This window comes from Bos grunniens, chromosome 4 (genome assembly GCF_055505025.1).
Source record: "Bos grunniens cultivar Pamir isolate PY7600 chromosome 4, Bosgru_T2T1.0, whole genome shotgun sequence".
Lineage (NCBI taxonomy): Eukaryota > Metazoa > Chordata > Mammalia > Artiodactyla > Bovidae > Bos > Bos grunniens.
In genome coordinates, this window is record NC_141168.1 from 18,403,609 (window position 1) to 18,424,285 (window position 20,677).

The window sequence follows — 20,677 nt, forward strand, 5'->3', positions numbered from 1 at the left end:
TGAGAACAGACTTATGGACATTGCTTGGGTGGAAGGAAGAAGGAGACGGTAGGAGGTATGGAGAGAGTAACATGGAAGATATATTACCATATGTAAAATAAACAGCCAATGGGAATTTGCTGTATGACTCAGGGAACTCAAACCAGGACTTGGTAACAACCTAGAGGGGTGGGATGGGGAGGGAGGTGGGAGACATGTTCAAGTGGGAAGGGACATGGGTAAACCTATGGCTGATTCATGTTGATGTTTGGTAGAAAACAATGTAATACTGTAAAGCAATTATCCTTCAATTAAAAATTAATAAAAAAAATTTAAAGGAGTAAATCTGCTTTCAATTGTGCATTGGTAGCATATGGATTGAGTAAATGGTTTTTCAGGTGGAGAGGCCCAGACAGCAGAAAACATAGTCAGTGCCTCCTCAACCCTAAAAACAATCCACAGTTCAGAGCTTTAAGCTGTTACCGACATGTGGGGAAGTCTAGTAGAAAGAGATAATCATTCGATTATAATTTCCAGCCTTTGGAGGAAATTATACATGAGGGGGAAGTCTATTGCATGCATGCTCAGCTGTGTTCAACTCTTTGAATGAGATAATTGTTAGATTATAATTTCCAGCCTTTGGAGTTTGAATTGGAAGAGGCAAGAAAACATCTGCCAGAGGTCAGGCAGAGACTTAGGTTTTCCCTAGCTTCCCACAAGTGCAAGATTTCAGTTCTGCTCTGGCTTGATTCCTGAAGATGTCTGAACATGAGTCCTAAGTGTCTATGTGTGTGGAGTGAACAAGGCTATGTTGTTTTACAGTTGCTAAGTCATGTCTGACTCTTTGGCGACCCATGGACTAGAGACCTTCAGGCTTCTCTGTCCGTGGGATTTTCCAGGCAAGAACACTGGAGTGGGTTGCCATTCCCTTCTCCAGGGGATCTTCCTGACCCAGGGATCAAACTTGGGTCTCCTGCATTGCAGGTGGATTCTTTACTGATGAGCCACCAGGGAAGCCCCTCCTGAGGCTAACATGGCCCCTTTTACCCAGAGTAAAACGCAGCCCAGCATCCAGTAAGAGAATATAAGAGAGGAACTATTGGCATTATTTTTGCTTTTATTTATCCCAAGGCTATAGCAAGAGAGACATAAGAGTAAAAATAACCCCAGTAGCTCCTCTCCTAAATTATCTTACTGGTTGCTGCACTGCCTCTTACTCTGGGTAGAAGCTGCCATGTTACCACATAACCAACCAGTTCATAATATCTGTACCTGCCTCCCCCCAACACATAAATCCATAAAGGTTTTCTCATTATTTCCCCCTACTTTTTTACTCTTATAATCTTAGGGAAGGAACCAGCAGATTGCTCAGAAATGCAACCAGAATTATTTTTCAGTTTTTCATTTATTATTTTACATTTGTTTCTTTTAAATATCATATTACTGATTTTTAAAAATTCAGTTTGATAAGCAAAAGAATTATGAGTTTATCTCATTTATATATTTTTATTTACTGTTATAGTAAAGCTTATTTCCTTTACTTTCTTTTGCTCCCACTTGTCTCTCCTCCTTATCTTTGGCATTCTTCTCTTTGATCAAAGCAAAACCAAACACTTTTCAGTGCCCAGAAATGGAGATTTTATGCATCTTTGCTCATGGTTAGAAATACCTGACTATTACTCTTCATTGGGAGTAAAGTTTGCAACTCTCCATAAAGCTAACAGGAATAACCAGATCACAATTTAAAAATGTAATCTTTTAAGGTTAAGAAGCTCATTTTAACTTACCTCCCAAGTGGCACATAGGTTTGACTTGTGATATAACCATTTGCCATTTTCATCCCTAGGATAAAAATCATCTCCAGGCTGTTAAAAAAAAAAAAAAAAGGCAAGTATATCTGAGGATTAAAATGATGGAATTTGAGTTGTCTATATTTCAATATACCCTGACCCTGGGAAACCAATTTAAGATATACATATAAATTTGTCTTCTCCCCTTTGTGGAGCTATCCAGAAATTCACTTGTCCAATATATATAACACGTTCGTCTTATTCTCTCACCCTGGCATTTATTTTTCCTTTATTTATTGACAGATTATTGTTGTTAAGTCATGAAGTTCTCTCTTAATGATAACATTTTTCATTAGAAAAACGTAAAAGTTGAGAATTAGGACGTTTAGACTCAGTGTTTGGATAGTATATCCTTGCCAAAGTTGAGGGCAGCAAATTTCTTATTCTTATGAGAAACCAAATGTCATCACTAAGGCTGAGAAGGAATTCTTCAGCTAAGAAAAACATAGTTCATGAATGGAATGCTCCTTAAGTATAAAGGAAATGGACAGCTCATTAATTCTCAGGTCTGGCTAATCGTCTTGTGGTTCCTTTCTTTCCCTGTTTAGCTGCCTCTAGGAGTTCAGCATCATTTTTTCTACCTCACACACTAACTGTTGAACCTCCTTTTCTAGCTTTTTGGTGACACTTTTTCAATGAAGATTGACTGTTGTTGTTCAGTCGCTAAGTAGTGTCCAACTCTCTGCAACCCCATACTGCAGCATGCCGAGCTTCCCTGTCCATCACCATCTCCCAGAGTGTGATCAAACTCATGTCCATTGAGTCGGTGATGCCATCCAACCATCTCATCCTCTGTCGTCCCCTTCTCCTCCTGCCCTCAATCCTTCCCAGCATCAGGGTCTTCTCCAATGAGTCAGTTCTTCGCATCAGTTGGCCAAAGTATGGGAGCTTCAGCATCAGTCCTTCTAATGAATATTCAGGGTTGATTTTCTTTAGGATTGACTGGTTTTGTCTCTTTGCTGTCCAAGGGACCCTCAAGAGTGTTCTCTAACACCACAGTTCAAAAGCATCAACTGTTTAGCTCTCAGCCTTCTTCATGGTCCAACTCCCGCATCCATATATGACTACAGGAAAAACCATAGCTTTTACTCTATGGACCTGTGTTGGCAAAGTGATGTCTCTGCTTTTTAATACACTGTGTAGGTTTATCTATTGACTATGGTGTGGAAATTGTCTTTCATATTTCTCCCTTTTTTCCTATATGTAAACATGGGACCCATCTCATATGGGTTTGGAAATGGGATAGAGAGAAATAAAAGATGATTTATGGATTCCTTGAGTGGATGATGGTAACCATTTCCTGAGGCTGGACAATGAATTGAGAGTTTTGTTTTGGATATTTTGAGTTTGAAATGACTGTTAGACATTCAAGTGGATATTTGAAGAGAACAGAGAGGTCTCAGATGGTGGCTCAGACTGTGGGCACAGGTAAAATGTGGGAGTTCCTCAGCATATTAAATGATATTCAATCCTTGCAATTGGGTGAAATCACCTACAGAAAGAGTGTGGCTCAGTCAGGCAAAAATATTGAAGAAAGAGCACTGGGCAAAGCATTTGGAGTTTAGTGGGAAAGGAGCAGCCAAAGAATCATCAGAGGATGACATCATCAAAGCCACAAGGTGAAAATGTACAAAGAGGCAGTGATCAATTGCATTGAAAGAGGTTAAATAAAATATGAGGACAAACTGTCTATTGGATTTGGTTGGTGGCATAGAAGTCTTTGTAGATCTTGATAATAGGAATTTTTTTTGCTATTAAAAAGGAGCAAGGAATTGGATAAAATCCATTATATTAAAAAAAATTTCCTGAATTTTTCCCTCTGCCATCTTACCTGAATGAAACTTTTACCTGGCGATCACATTTTCTCCATGCCCTCTTTAACAAAAGGGGCATCTAAATTTCATCTAAAACCTTCATCTAAATTTTCTTCTGTTACACTGAAAGTGGGAAAAGGACTCCTTTCTCATCAAAGCCATGTAATTATTCATATTAACTACCCTGTATATCTCTGATTTCTAAGCCCTTTGACCTCCTTAACACTTATGATGCTTCAGTTCAGTTCAGTTCAGTTGCTCAGTCGTGTCTGAATCTTTGCAACCCCATGAATCACAGCACACCAGGCCTCCCTGTCCATCACCAACTCCTGGAGTTTACTCAAACTCATGTCCATCGAGTCAGTGATGCCATCCAGCCATCTCATCCTCTGTCATCCCCTTCTCCTCCTGCCTCCAATCCCTCCCAGTATCAGGGTCTTTTCCAACGAGTCAACTCTTCGCATGAGGTGGCCAAAGTCTTGGAGTTTCAGCTTCAGCATCAGTCCTTCCAATGAACACCCAGGACTGATCTCCTTTAGGATGGACTGGTTGGATCTCCTTGCAGTCCAAGGGACTCTCAAGAGTCTTCTCCAATACCACAGTTCAGAAGCATCAATTCTTCAGCGCTCAGCTTTCTTCACAGTCCAACTCTCCATCCATACATGACCACTGGAAAAACCATAGCCTTGACTAGACGGACCTTATGATGCTTATTTCCACTCTATTCTCCCTCCATGTTTCTTATCTTTAGCATTTCCTAATTTTACTTATGATCTGAAATGGCTTTATGCCTCCATCATGAACTCTGTTAATAGTTTTTACTCTCCCAAAATTTAATTCTTTATCGTGTCTGAACCCATCTTAGATATTTCTATGATGTCTCCTTAAGCTTCCACTGTGCTAACTTTACTAATCCCTTCATCTGGACAAGCCCATTGTCTTTTTCCTCCTTTCCTGCTCCTGACTATAAAGCATTATTAGAAGAATAATTCAACCTTCTAAAAATTCACCCTGTTCATTCTCATTCCTGCTTAGCAATAACTTTGTCCTTTTAAAATGTCTTATGCTTTTTTGTACTTTGTATTTTGTTCTGAAATTGTGTCTGCTTGTTAACTTGACATTAAAAAATAACAAAGTGCTAAAACATTTTAGCAAGAAAGGTATTTGTTTTTTAAAAATCATGAGATTCAAAAAGCATGTGATATTTTGACTTCAAAGATTGATTTCTCAATTACAAGAAGTACAGGTTCAGTTGGGAGGTAATGTCACTGTATTGTGAAATTTGTCACTGTTAAAAGTTTTACCTTCTCTGTGTCCTTGAGCTCTGATCCTATTTAAAAATAGAAATAGAATTTCTCTATTTACCTTCTCCAAAAGATTTTACAAGTCATTAGTCAGCTACAGAGAAGTAAATTTCATTTTCTCACTTTTAAATGTAGCTTCTTTCCAAATCTGTAAGAACTCTGCCATTCGAAAAAGAATCAAAGTTAGCTGAGTGAAGAGAAGGGTTGAGGTCAAAATCCAAAGAGCCTGAATTCAAAACATCACTGTAGTCCACAGGACATTGGGATGATTAAGCTCATGAGGATAAGAGATAGGGTAATATAAGGGAACAAGATTGGGATTGGCATTAAGGGACCAGGATCTGGTCCCAGTTCTGATGGACTTTAAGCCTGACCAAGTAGTTCATTACTTGTTGTCTAAGTTTTCTCTGGTGAAATGAGGTTATTGTGATATATAATTGCTGAGGTGGCTCAGTCACTAAAGAATCCACCTGCAATGCAGGAGACCCAGGTTCGATCCCTGGGTTAGGAAGATCCTCTGGAGAAGGAAATGGCAACCCACTCCAGTATTTTTGCCTGGAGAATCCCATAGACAGAGGAGCCTGGCGGACTATAGTCCATGGAGTCACAAGAGCTGAACACAACTTAGCAACTAAACCACCACCACTAGGTCACATCTTGGATGTGACCACAGAGGAAAGTCAATAAGGAAGGTGCTTCTAGAGAACAGAGCAGGGGCAGCCAGGTTGGCTGTGTAAAGAAATTCTGGTCACTGCAGTGGCAGAGAGCTCTTGTTTTTCCTGTCCAGCAGGACCTCACATACCTCATGGATAAGTGGTCAACTTTGTTTTTCAGTCTTTCCTTCCATCAGTGAAATTTTAAAGCTGTTGCTGATCTTCAGAAGTGTATAGTGGGTGTTTTGGTGATGGTTAAATTAACAGTGAGCCCATAGATTGAGAAAGTTCAAGGAAGGAGTGATTTGAACTAAAGGAATATATATCACACAAAAGTCCTGATATTGGAGCTGGCTTCAAAAACCTGACTTTTCTCTCCAAAGGAAGAAAGCCTGAAGGGTGGAGTGTAAGTTTTCAGTTGTACCTATTACTTTACATTATGTTGTGCAGAGATGTTTTTGTGACTGTGTGAATGGGAAGAAGGGTGTGCTGGATGCTGGGCAACTACAGTATGGACTACAGTTAGTAGATTACATGTTGGTTTAACAAAGAAAGTTCAAAGTATTACTGTAAAGACATGATAGAACATGCATTGGATTATTGATCAAGAAACCTGGGATCCAGGCCTGAGATGGATACACAGGATTGTTCTTGGCATTTGTTGGGCCTGGTCAGTACTATCTCATTTATGGTAACAAAACATCATTTTATTTTATGGTTCTAAGTAATGAATGAGCTTCCTGCACACAGTTTTTTCTCATGGTTGCCAAAGAGTGAAGCATAACCTTTAGGTATCTGAACCTACCTTAAAAGCCATGGGTATTTCAATGATGTAAAGATCCACATAATCTAGCTGGAGGTCCTTGAGTGTCCTCTCCAGAGTTGGGCGGACCAACTCTGGGTCAAGATTTGTAGCCCACAGCTGAAAGAAAAAAAGGGGATAGTTAATATCCATGGTATTTTTAAAAATAATAATGCACCCTTTTAAAATATTTTTAACTTTTTTTTTTTTTTAACTGTATTGCACAGCACATAGGATCTCAATTCCCTGACCAGGAATGGAATCCATGCTCCCTGCAGTTGAAGCATGGAGTTCTAACTATAGGACAGCCAGGGAATTCTCCACCCCAGTTGCCTTTACACTCATATACATTGTATTCACTCATTTAATTTCACAGAGATATGTTTAAACTGCAGTGTCATCTGAGTATAGGTTGAACTGATATAAGTCTTGATGCCCAGAGTATAATGTGATCCAAATATAGTACCAGAGATTTAAAGATCCACCTGAACCACAGAGAACCTAATCAGCAATAAAGTCTTCCTCTGCCCGGTGCTAATTGCTGAATCCACCCTTAGCACTTTCATTTTTCCTCATTGTGTAATTAGGGAACACGTATCCAACTAGTGGTGCTGCCCTGGCCTGGTGCTTTATTTTTATTTCACTGATAGAAGGTGTGACTCATCTGAGTATGAAACATGGTTGTGTACGTGACTTCACCAATGTTTCACATTGTGATGGGTGGTGTAGATGCTGGTGAAATTTTAAATTATTGTAAAGGTTTAGATCCCTTTTGATAGCTCCTTTGTTCCCATTTGGTCCACTTCCTCATTTCCCCAGGAAAATTCTGCCAATCCCTAACAAGAAAGTACTCAATCTGAACTGGTGATGTCACCAAAATGATGGCATGGGAGACTCCTTTGTTGGAGATCTTTGTCCTCCAAAATGATCATCAGTTAAACAGCTATTCATGAATTAAAAACCAATAAAAATGTTGGTCAAAGGATGCCAACTCCGTTATGAGTGAGTTCTGGGGATCTAATGAATTGCATGGTGATTGTAGTTAGTAATACTGTTGCTAAGAGAATAAATCTTCAATGTTTTCATCACAAAAAATAATGGTAATTATGTAATGTGATGGAGGTGTTAGCTAATTTACAATGGTGGTAACCATTTTGCAGTATATAATTGTATCAAATCAATGTGTTATACACTTACACTTATATAGTGTCATACATCAGTTATATTTCAATAAAGCCAAAAAGGTAAATAAAAGGCAAGTAGACAGTTTAACATATATAAGAAAAAAGAAAAAGAAATTACTCAGTCACTAAAGTGCTAAGTAATGAAAAATTCGGCCTTGGGTTCTCAGAATGGAGCATGTGTACCCTTGAGGTCTGTGAAACTTAGGGTACTGAGGGGTAGTCAGAGCCTCAGGATAAATGAGGATATTTTCTTGGAGCATCAAATTTGCTCACATATTTTTTTGGATAAAAAAAAACCTTTGAATTTCCATACACATTTTGCCACAAGTAAGGGCAAGCAAAACTGGTAAATTTTTTTTCCTATGTTGAACAATAATTTTTTTCTTGCCTTCAAAGCACAGAAAAGAGAAAACAATGCAAGAGTAGTGAAAAATGTGTTTTTGCTTTTAATGTGGGTCTTTTTTGTATATTATTGACATCCCATCTAATTGAAAATTCTGTTTTATATATTTTAATCTATCTTTATTCAACAGTTTTAGGTTCTCTTTAAGTGCTTTTAAATGTTAACTTGGCAACCTTATGAAATGGGCAATTCAGTTCTTTTTCAGTGTGATAGGTATTGCAACAACTTTAACTGTTTACCAGGGAGATAAAAAGGAAAGTTTTTTTTGTTTTTCATTTGTAACTTCAAAAATATTTCCATCTTTGGCTCACGGCCTCAGGATATGAGTTCAAGTTTATTCTTCCCCAGAAACTCTTGGTGAGTTCTCCTGAAAGACTCTGTAAAAACAAAATCTTTAGGAATCAGACTGCAAAGCTGTAATGAAGTGACAAGCTTCAGGCTGGTGTTTTGGGACAGTGGTTCTACATGGCCCCTTGAAATCATAGCCCATAAGTGGCTGGTGACTTGGGGAACTGCAGGCCCCCAGAGAGCTTGGAAAGGAGTTGGGAGAAGGGGCAGTGAGTGAAGTCTGAAGCACCATTCTGTTCTCTTTAGAAAACTTAGGAGAATTGGATTACAAGTTCTCTAAAGTTATTAAGTTTCATTCCTTCAAGGCTGCCTGTAAATATGTATTCCATATTTCCACTGGCTCTCATCTTATCATAATACTTTATATTTCTGATTACTTTTCAATGGATAGTGATTTCTAACTGTCATCAGTTGGAGATTTCAATTTCTCAAAAGATGTAAACAAAATGTGGTATATCCGTTCAATGGAATATTATTTGGCTATAAAAAGAAATGAAATTCTGATAAGTGTTACAACATAAATGAAAGTAGAAAACATAATAAGAGAAAGAAGCTACACAGAAAAGAATACATATTGCATGAATCCTTTTGTAAGAAATGTCCAGAATAGGAGAACTAGAGAGAAATAAATTAGATCAGTGTTTATCAGTGGCTAGCGGAGAGGGATAAATGGGAAGTGATTACTAGTAGGTGAGGGGTTTCTTTTTGGAGTGATAAAAATATTCTGGAAAAGGTATTGGTCATGGTTGTACGACTCTGTGAATATACTAAAAAGCACTGATTTTACACGGTGAGCTTTAGGGTACATGAATTATATCTCAAAAAATTAGTGATCTATGGACAAACCGGCATATACAGAAGAAAAAAGACTACCTATTCTAAAGAAAAAAGTTGTGACAAATGCTTATTGTAATATGAACCACTTCCTCATGTCCCTTTACTCCTCAAATCTACTTTCGTTGTAGGTGTGGCTCTTCCATATTGTCTTAAATCAATGCCCAAGTGTGAAGAAAAAACTTTGCCCTAACTTCAAGGGGCTATTTAGTCCCTAAATTCTTGGCAAGATTGAGGAATTTGCCAGTTCAGAACTCACTCTTTGGGACACCCCTGATGGTCCAGTGGTTAGGACTCTGTACTTCCATTGCAGGGGGTGTGGGAAACCTAGATCCCACAAGCTGGTGGCTTGGTGAGTTTCTTCAGCAGGAAAAGTGACATCAGGCCCACCGTGTAGGTGAAGGGAAGACTCACCTTTCCACAGTAGAAGATATCCTCCCTCCGCACCTTTCCTTCTGCTATCTTCTCTCTGATGGCCTCCCCCACTTCATGCTCGTTCTGGTAGAGGTAGGCCCCATCAATGTGCCGGTACCCCGTGTCGATGGCAATCTTCACTGATGTTGCACAGGTCCCTTTAGGAGTCTAAAATGATAGGGGATTGGGAGGCGGAGAAGAGAAATACGTCTTTCGTTTAGTTTAATCGTTCTTAATCTTGCTCCTTGGAAGAAAGTTATGACCAACCTAGACAGCATATTAAAAAGCAGAAACATTACTTTGCCAACAAAGGTCTGTCTAGTCAAAGCTATGGTTATTCCAGTAGTCATGGATGGATGTGAGAGTTGGACTATAAAGAAAGCTGAGCGCCGAAGAATTGATGTTTTTGAACTGTGGTGTTGGAGAAAACTCTTTGAGAGTCGCTTGGACTGCAAGGAGATCCAACCAGTCAATCCTAAAGGAAATCAGTCCTGAATATTCACTGGAAGGACTGATGCTGAAGCTGAAACTCCAAAACTTTGGCCACCTGATGAGAAGAGCTGACTGATTGGAAAAGACCCTGATGCTGGGAAAGATTGAAGGCAGGAGAAGGGGACGACAGAGGATGAGATGGTTGGATGGCATCACCAACTCAGTGGACATGAATTTGAGTAAACTCTGGGAGTTGGTGATGGACAGGGAGGCCTGGCGTGCTGCAGTTCATGGAGTCACAGAGTCGGACATGACTGAGCTACTGAACTGAACTTAACTGAATCAGGACACTTGGCACATACATTGTTTTATAGCAAACATGACAAATTGCTAATTCTATGCTGTTGTGACTGGAAGATGGAGTCTGAAAACTGGAGAAATTGACCGATCAGATTGCTTCTAACCCTTAATGGAAGATTCATTCATCTCAGGGCTGTCCTTAGCTTTGCAGCTTCAGAAATGTAATTTGACCAATTGTTCCCAAAGACAAGAGATTTCACGATAGCCCTGTTGTGAGTGTGTATTAGTTGCTAAGTTGTGTCTGACTCTTTGAAACCCATGGACTGTAGCCCACCAGGCTCCTCTTGTCCATGGGATTCTCCAGGCAAGAATACTGGAGTAGTTTGCCATTTCCTTCTCCAAGAAATCTTCCTAACCCAGGGATCAAACCTGGGTCACCTGCATTAACCATTCGAGCCACCAGGGAAGCCCAGTCCTGTTATAGGAGGGCACAAGTTCATTGAAGAAGGCTCAATTATAAGGTAAAGTCATGGGTTAAAAAAAAAACTGAGATACATCCACAGACTGGAATACCACTCAGTAATAAGAAGGAATGAACTATTGTTACACACAACAACATGGATGAATATCAAAATAATTATACCAGAAGTCAGATAAAAAAAGAATAAATACTTTCTGATTCTATTTATTAAAATACTAGAAAATGAAAACTAACCTATAGTTACAGTCACAGATCAGCAATCGCCTGTGGTAGTAGGTAGGGTCTGTGGGCATGAATCATAGGGAGGGAAAACAAGGGAGTTCAAACAAGCTTGCAGTGATGATACGTTTACTGTCTTAATTATGATGATGGCTTCACAAATATATACATGTGTCAAACTCATCAAACTGTACACTTTAAATACATGTGGTTTATTTTATGTCAATTATACCTCAGTAGAGCTGGGATAAAAAGATTGTCAGGGGTGTGTTACATTTTTCAAGATGCATTTTTATCAAATTTGGCAGCCAGAGCTTTGTTCGTTTCATAAAACCGCATGAAGCATAAGACGGAGGGTATTCAGGACCCCCAAACCTGACAAATTCTTAGCACTTGAGGTGTAAGTTATTCATTTTTCAAATCACATATAAATTACTGATCTTTAGTTATGAAGACATTTAAATATGCAAAAGTGTGCTTCATTTACATTTTTTCTTAATGAGAAGTGAAGGACTTGATGGAGACTTTCCTTAAGACAAACAACTAATCTCATCAAATTAAAATTCCAAGTCCTATTTTAGGTTTTGTATAGGGGAGAGGCTTAATGCTATTTGTAGATTTGTAGACCTTATATTCAGATGATGATCATTCCCATCTCATTCACAAATGTTGAAAACTACTTGCGCTTGTGTCTGTATTTTCAGTATTCTAATCAAATGCTTGATAATGTCATATCAGACAAGTGGTGATTTGTTGCGGAATGAATGAGACCAGGAATCTCTTGTATATCTAGTGACTTTATAGTTCTGGGCTGGAAACAGAAAGTGTTGGGAGCATAAACTCTTTTCTTCCCCTATTTCAGTTAAAAGTCATTACTACTAATGTTAAGAGGATAGGAAAAATGAACCAGTTGGCTACACAGATGGTATTAGAAAAAAAGAATTCATAGTCACAAATGTAAAATAGTTGGGAAAGGGAGACACACTTTTCAGGAATGTTAGAAACACATCTTGGGTGACTTAACAACATGATCAATAAAGCTCGAACAGAAATTAAGCCCAAACCCCCCAAGCTGTAAAACGAGGTGTTATGGATGACAACTGTGACAATAAAAGCACAGTGGGAAGAGGAGGGTTCGGGTAGAATCAGAAATTTACTGGGGAAAAGGTGAAAATACTGCTTTCTTTCTTGGGTGTATACGTAGTACTAACAAAAAGCAATAAAGTTCAATATGAGATAGTAAATATATCTCAGACATATCACTGAGATTCTGTGGGTTGGAGCTGATAGTTTAAGTATGAAAAGGGAAAGTGAAAAGTGTTAGTCGCTCAGTTATGGCTGACCCTATGTGACCCCATGGACTGTAGCCCTCCAGGCTCCTCTGTCAATGGAATTCTCCAGGCAAGAATACTGGAGTAGGTTTCCATTCCCTTCTCCAGGGCATCTTCCCAGCCCAGGGATTGAACCCGAGTTTCCTGGATTGGCAGGCAGATTCTTTACCACTGAGCCACCAAGTATACAGCTAAAGTAAATTTAATACAAGGGGAAAAGCCCAAAACAATGCATATTGAAATATATGATTGTATTTTCTTAAAAATTTTTTTAAATTTATTTGGCTGTGCTAGGCCTTAGTCACAACATGTGTGGTCTTAGATCTTCATTGTGGCATGCGGGATGCTCAGTTGCGGGATGCTCGGTTGCGGGATGCTCAGTTGCAGCATGCAGACCCTTAGTTGCAGCATAGGGGACCTAGTTCCCTGACCAGGTACTGAACCCAGGCCCCCTGCATTGGGAGCACAGAATCTTAGCCACTGAACCACCAGGGAAGTCACTATATAATTGTATTTTCTTCAAAGGTTAACCCAAGAAAAGAAACATTTAGTACAAAGAAAGGGTAAACAACAAGGACTAAGGTAGGAGTGTGGTACTGATTCAGCCTGAGTAATATATGGCTGGTGCTTTTTTAAGTAAAGATTATGGCACAGCAGCAGGTTATAGTAGTGAAAAGTTTGATTTCAGGTATCATTAAAGAGCCTTTTCTAAACAATCTTTACTTGCTAAAAGTATTTTGTTAGATGGCAGAAGCAGCAGTGAGGTGAATTACTATTTGGGACTTAATTCTAATCAACATGGAGGAACTATTTGGAAATGTGGATGTGAGAAAAGTATTAATACTTCTCTGTAGGTCTTAAATGTAGCATAAGAGAATTCTATGTAAATTAAGACAGATTCTCTGGGGGAAATTAATTTTAGGGAAAAATAAGAAAGCTCAAATAGAATACCATGTTTGTAGACTCAAATAAGTGATAAGATCAGAGAATCTAAAATACAAAAAAACTGACTCCATACATAAGAACACTTTTAGTAAAATAAGAAGTCTGTTTTCTGAAATGGACAGCAGCACCTTTTATCGACTTAAGAAAGTGGGGAATCCAGTAAGGATGAGGTGTGACATATCCTAGGTTAACTTCCACCATCCAGTGTTGTGTGACCCACAAGTAGAATACAGGAGTCTGAAAACCCAACAGACTTAGCATCACTCCCTTTGACGCCATTTAGAAAATGTGTGATTCCCATCCCTGAGTTTTGGGCTCCATGGATCCTAGTTTCCAGGGGCAAACCAGGCTCCTTATTTCTAGAGTTTAGCATTCAAGGTGAAAAGCTGCCATTCTGGCAGGGATGAGTGAGTTTTAAAATCGAAGGCAGTAGAGCTCCTCCATATTTACCCAGTGGGACAGGGAAGAAAGTGTTTAGCACCCAGGTCAATGATATACCCTTTCCCAATTTCGATAGTTAATGGACAATGACCTGAGTAAATGATCTGAGAAGGATAAGTTGGCAAGAGACTCACACAGTTCAGAGATGAGAATCTGGGTCATAATACCACATAAGCCACCCAGACCAGCAGAGGTGTAGGCTAAGGGTGCAGAAATCTAGAATTGGGAGTCTCAGAGGGAGACAATAAGTATCAATTGCAGCTTGAAGACAGCTTTAATATTTATTTATTTTTTAGCTGCGCTGGGTCTTTTGTGGTGTGCGGGCTTAGTTGCCCCATGGCACGTGGGATCTTCCTGACCCACGGATTGAACCCGTGTCCCTGCATTGGCAGGTGGATTCTTAACCACTGGGCCACCAGGGAAGTTCTTAAGACAGCCTTAGTGGCAGGAGTCGTATTCAACTGACAACCTACCTCTTTAAAACTTTTTCTAGGAAAGAAACCAAATAATTATTGAAGGGTTTTTCCCAGGGAAGAACTTAGCACACAAAGCCAGTAGGTCTAGTTGGCACCAGGGGTAGACTAGTAGTTGGCATGGGGTAGCCCCCAAAACAGAGGCACTCATTTCCTCAGCTGTCAGTAGTGCTGGCTGCTAATTATACATACTGATTCCCTCTATGGACGGTGCAAGTGTGTAAAAGCCTTGTCCCCTTGACTTAGTACAACAAGCTCTCTGTGGGGTTGATGAGCTGCTGTATCACAGTTCAACCCTCCCTTCTTCACAGACCTGCTTTTCTCACCCCCTTGCAGGTCTGGTTCCTGAGACTACGCCCCAGTAAGCCTCCTGCATGCAAATTTCCTTCTCCCAGAGGCTGTTTCCCAGAGTACCCAAACTAAGACACTTGGGTAAAGGAGGATTTCTTAAACAAGCTAAAGAAAGTGCTAATTATAAATTAGAAGAGTGGTAAATGTGACAGTATTAAAATTGAGAAACCCTGATCATCAAAGTCAGAAGTGAAGTTGCTCAGTCCTGTGCAACTCTTTGCAATCCCATGGATCATCTGTCCATGGAATTTTCCAGGCAAGAGTACTGGAGTGGGTTGTCATTTCCTTCTCCAGGGTATCTTCCTGACCCAGGGATCAAACCCAGGTGTCCCGCATTGCATCGACGTCTGATCATCAAAAGACACTATTGGAAAAGGCAATTCAAAAGAGGTAGTTTTACATGACATAATTGATAAAGAACTCATATCCAGATATTTTTAAAATTCACCATATAAATAAAAAGAGAAAAATCCAATAAAGAATAATGCATAGAAGGCAAAGCCATTTTGCAAAAAACATACAACTGGCTAATAAAATATGAAAAAATATGAAAATTGACCATTTTTATGTAGGGTAAAGAAGATGCAAGTTAAAACCACAATGAAAGATGATTTTACTCTTACTAAAGTTGCATAAATTAAAAAGACACCAAGTATTGGTGATAGTGTGGAGCAAGAAGTTCACCCATGAATTCTTAGAGGGAATGTAAACTACATAACTACTTTGGAAATTGTCTATATGGATATCATCTACTAAAACTGAAGATACTGATACTCATACAGTGCATGTCTTAGAGAAACTCATGTGCTTGTGCAACAAGATGTGTGTAAGACTCTTTGTAGCAATACTGTCTGTGAAAGCCCAAACTGGGAGCGATACAAATGCCCACCAATAGAATGCAGATACTGATATATTCTTTGAATTCAATGTTATACAGCAATAAAAGTGGCTGATCAGCAATAACACGGTGACTCTTACAGCATAATATTAGGAAACAGAGGCAAATCAAAAAATAGTGCATTCAGTATGTTTCCATTTATAAGACATCCAACAACTGTCAAAATTTGAAAAGATATATGCACCCCTATGTTCATCACAGCATTTGTTACAATAGCCAAGATATGGAAACAACTTAAGTGCCCATCAACAGAGGAATGGATAAAGATGTGGAAATATATATGTACAATGGACTATTACTCAGTCATAAACAAGGAATGAAATAATGCCATTTGCAGCAACATGGGTGGATCCAGAGATTACATACTAAGTGAAGTAAGTCAGACAGAGACAAATATTGAATAATATCATGTAGATGTAGAATCTAAAAAAAAATGAACTTATTTACAAAACAAAAATAGACTCACATACATAGAAAACAAAATTATGGTTACCAAAGGGGAAAGGGGAGGTGGGATAAACTAGGAGTTTGAGATTAACGTACAGTAGTAGCTGTATAAAACAGATAACCAAAAAGGACCTGGTGTATAGCACAGGAAGCCATACTCAATATCTTATATATAAGCTATATGAGAAAAGAATGGGAAAAAGAATGTATCTGTACATAAACTTTACACTTGAAACTAATGCAACATTCCAAATCAACTGTATTTCAATTAAAAAAAATTTTTTTTTCTCTTGTATGACCTTTAGAGAGAGTCAAGATGGCAGAGGAGTAGGAGGACGTAGAGTTCATCTCTCCCTACAAGTGCATCAAGAATACATCTACAAATTGAACAGTCCTCACAGAGCACCTGCTGAACACTAGCAGAGGACCTCAGACATCTAAAGTGACAAGAAAGATCCCTGCATAACCAGGTAGGATGAAAGAAAGAAGGGAAAAGGAAAAGGAGAGGAGATGGGATGGGAAGCTGCACCCCTGGAGGGAGCTGAAGGAGAGGAGAAGTTCCCACATCTAAAGAAGCCCCCTCACTGGTGGGGAGATCAGTTGGGAAGGAAGGGGAGCTTTGGGGGCTATCAGAGGACAGCACAAATGATCTGTGGCAGACATTACTTTACCAACAAAGGTCTGTCTGGTCAAGGCTATGGTTTTTCCAGTGGTCATGTATGGATGTGAGAGTTGGACTGTGAAGAAGTCTGAGCACTGAAGAATTGATGCTTTTGAACTGTGGTGTTGAAGAAGACTCTTGAGAGTCCCTTGGACTGCAAGGAGATCCAACCAGTCCATCCCAAAGGAAACTAATCCTAAATATTCATTGGAAAGTCTGATGCTGAAGCTGAAACTCCAATACTTTGGCCACCTGATGCAAAGAACTGACTCATTTGAAAAGACCCTGATGCTGGGAAAGATTGAAGGCGGGAAGAGAAGGGGCCAACAGAGGATGATATGGTTGATGGCATCACCAACACGATGGACATGAGTTTGAGTAAACTCCAGGAGTTAGTGATGGACAGAGAAGCCTGGCATGCTGCTGTCCATGGGGTTGCAAAGAGTCGGACACGACTGAGCGACTGAACTGACTGAGGCAGGACAGACTGAGACCTGCAGATGGTCTGTGCCACAACCCTGCGTGCCCCAGCCTGAGAGGTGTGTTGCCAGTGCACATGAGGGCTGGGTGCTAAACAAGGGGTTTGGTGAGCAGACCTGGGGAGAGCACTGCTCTTGGCTATGAGGAGACAGCCTAAGGGAATGGGAGTGGGGAAAAATGCAGCTGAGAATGCTTGTGGAGGAAATGTAGACCACTATAGAAGTGAAGCACCATTGTTAAGTGACACACAAGAGGTGGGACCACCACTGAAGCCTCTCTCCCCACACGTGGCCCTTGCCTCCCTGGGCACTAGGAAAGGCTTCCTTCTTGTGACCCTGGCCACTACTGCATCCGCACTCCCCTCCTCACTAAGGCTGACTTATGTGCACCAGGACAGCCTTGGGAGCAGACCCTTTGGGTGGTCCACATGTGGGGATGGTGCTCAAACTATAGCTGAGCCCCAAGGGCCATGAAACTAAGGAAGAAAAGCTGAAATCTCTTCTCACAACTGCAAAAACTGCAAATTGACACCCCTGAGACCAGCTTTGGACATTCAGTGTCTGCAGAACTTCTAAACAGACAACGAGGGCTCCTATGTCCAAGAAGGGCCTAGCTTTAGCAGCTGTAGACTTTGTGGGCACTTAAACAGGGGGGTTGGGCCAGGCCAGAGTCTGAGCTGCCTCCATAGTGCCCACAGAGGGCCAAATCCATGATTACTGCAACCTGGGCACTGACTTCAGCGGATCTGTGCTGGTGGCCTGGTGAAATCAACATCTGAGAGACACAAGGCCAACTGCTGGCATGCCCATGGTTAAGGTGGGGCTGAAAGCAGTGCGAAGTGTGTAATCTGAGAGCTTGCACAACAGTTGAAAGGTGACACAACAGAGGACACCCATAGGTGACCAGCTCCAGAGGAGGAATACTCAGTGGCTTCCCTCCCAGTGGGAGTGCTCCACTTCTGCCTCCCTCACACCGCAGATCAGAAATACAACCAAGAAACAGATTTGGGGGGGGTGCGGCCTCGACTACAACAACTAGGGAGCAGACCCCACCTTGACAGAGCAGGGACAACCACAGAGCTAAGGGGAGGCCCTGATCAATATCCAGTATAGCTCTGGTCACCACCGCATCAGCCACACACAGATATCTATACTAAAAACAACCCTCGCACCAAAAAATATTAAACCCAGGCAGGCTGCACAGGGATGCTGCTGCATAAAAATGGCCCTCCGTGATAGTCAGACAGTTTAGTATTAGGAGGAAGAACCCCAAGAGCGTTTAGCTGTGAAGGCCAGTGATACTTGAATGCAAGAGCTCCACAGGGCTAGGGAAACAGAAACTCCACTCTTGGAGGGCAAGAAACAGTGACAGACTTTATTTTCTTGGGCTCCAAAATCACTGCAGATGGTGACTGCAGCCATGAAATTAAAAGACGCTTGCTCCTTGGAAGGAAAGTTATGACCAACCTAGACAGTATATCAAAAATCGGAGACATTACTTTATTGACTTAAGTCCAAATAGTAAAAGCTATAATTTTTCCAATAGTCATGTCTGGATGTGAAAGTTGGCCCATAAGGAAGGCTGAGAGCCAAAGAATTGATGCTTTTGAGCTGTGGTGTTGGAAAAGACTCTTGAGAGTCCCTTGGACAGCAAGGAGATCAAACCAATCAATCCTAAAGGAAATCAATCCTGAATATTCAATTGGAAGGTCCGGTGCTGAGGCTGAAACTCCAATACTTTGGCCACCTGATGCGAAGATTCAACTCATTTGAAAAGACCCTGATGCTGGGAAAGATTGAAGGCAGGAGGAAAAGGGGACGACAGAGGATGAGATGGTTGGACAGCATCACCGACTGGATGGACATGAGTTTGAGCAAGCTCTGGGGTGTGGTGAAGGACATGGAAGCCTGGCATGCTGCAGTCCATGGGGTCGCAAACAGTCAGTAACTGAACAATAGCAACTCTTGGAGGGTACACACAAGGTCTCATGTGCACTGGGACCCAGTACAAAGGAGCACCCCCATGAGAACCTGGGCTAGACATACACAGCGGTCTTGGAGGGTCTTTTGGGGAGATAAATGTAGACTATAACTCACTGTTGGGGCAAGGACACTGGTAACAGAAGCCTCAGGGAATACTGATTGGAGTGAGCTCTCCTGAAATGTCTACATTTCAGCACCAAGACAGCCCCGTCCATCAACCTGCATGCTCCAGGGCTGGAAAGCCTCAAGCCAAACAACCAACAAGGTAGAAACACAGCTCCACCCATTAGAAGACAGGCTGTTCTGTCTTTTGAGTACTGAGCTCAGAGCCACCTCAAAACACACCCATTGACATGGCTCTGCCCATCAGAAGGACAAGACCCAGCTCCACCACTAGAGGGCAGGCACCTGGCCCTTCTACCAGGAAGCCTGCACAAGCCCCTATACCAACCTGCTGTACCAGTGGGCAGTGGGACAGAAACAAGAGGAACTAAGATCCTGCAGCCTATGGAAAGGAGACCAGAAACACAGGATGTTAGACAAAACAAGATGACAAATAAATATGTTGCAAGTGAAGGAACAAGATGACAACCCACAAGAACAACTAAATGAAGAGGAACCAGGCAATCTACCTGAAAAAAGTTGAATGACCTTTAGAAAAAAGCAAAAAAATAGTTGCCATTAGAGTTATAAGACCAATTACCTCTTGAGGAAAGGAGGGCTCTGGACTGGAAAGGGCACACAGAGGGTTTCTGTGGGTGGGTATATCTAATTTTGGATCTGTGTGGTGGTTACTCAGATGTTGGCTTTAAAAGTATTCCCCTATTTTAAAAATACCCTATGATAAACCATAATGGAAAAAAAATATTTAAAAGAATGTATATACATGTATAACCAAATCACTTTGCTTACAACAGAAATTGACAACATTGTAAAACAACTATACTTCAATAAAAATAAATAAGAATGAAGATATACTCACCCCTCTGCATATTTCAGGTTTTTAAATGTTAAAAAAAATGAGGAAGTAGGTCAAAAATAAAAGGTAAGTCTCAGATAAACTCAAAACCTTAGATCCAAAGAATGTAGTAACCTGGGCATGGAACATCCATTTTTGTCCTTGGAGCTACTATCCATTCTCCTTTGTTTGGACCCAGTTGGTAGCTGGAGCTTTGTAGAATCTACTCCATGATTTGTATCCTTCAGCCAGGTTATTTCTTTTCTAGGCTCCAGCCAAATTATATTCCTCACAGCCACCAACCAAGTTCAAGTTCTTATTACTTTTTGCCTGATTTATTATGGAAGCCATCTCACTTCATCTCTGTATATTTCATCTCTGCTCATTTTAATCCATTTTAACGTTGGCAGGTTAATGGCTTTGAAATATGAATCTACGTTTTTCTCCCTGGTATTTTTTTTTATTACCATCTACCTCAACTATCAAGCTTTTTTTTTTTTTTTTGCAGTTTGATGCACAGTATTCATTGCCTCTGGAGAGGAATGACATAAAATGCACAAGTCAGTTCTTGGTATTTGATTTCTAAGAGCCAGGGTTTCTGTAACGGGAGTGAGTGTGAAGGTGTCACAAGTGCTGAATGGAACTCAGGATATTCACTCTACTAAAAGTAAAAACAAACCCCAGCTGAATTAC

At 40.5% G+C, this 20,677-nt stretch overlaps 1 protein-coding gene across 1 annotated transcript in view; it reads right to left on the minus strand.

Moving 5' to 3' along the window:
* The window catches only part of AKR1D1 (aldo-keto reductase family 1 member D1), a 52,321-nt gene that overhangs the window by 22,468 nt on the left and 9,176 nt on the right, over positions 1-20,677 (minus strand). The window contains exons 2-4 of the mRNA XM_086395380.1: positions 9,586-9,753; positions 6,406-6,522; positions 1,767-1,844 (exon numbers count right to left, since the gene is read on the minus strand). Coding sequence (XP_086251506.1) covers positions 1,767-1,844; positions 6,406-6,522; positions 9,586-9,753 — 363 coding nt within the window. The remainder of the gene's footprint in view (positions 1-1,766; positions 1,845-6,405; positions 6,523-9,585; positions 9,754-20,677) is intronic.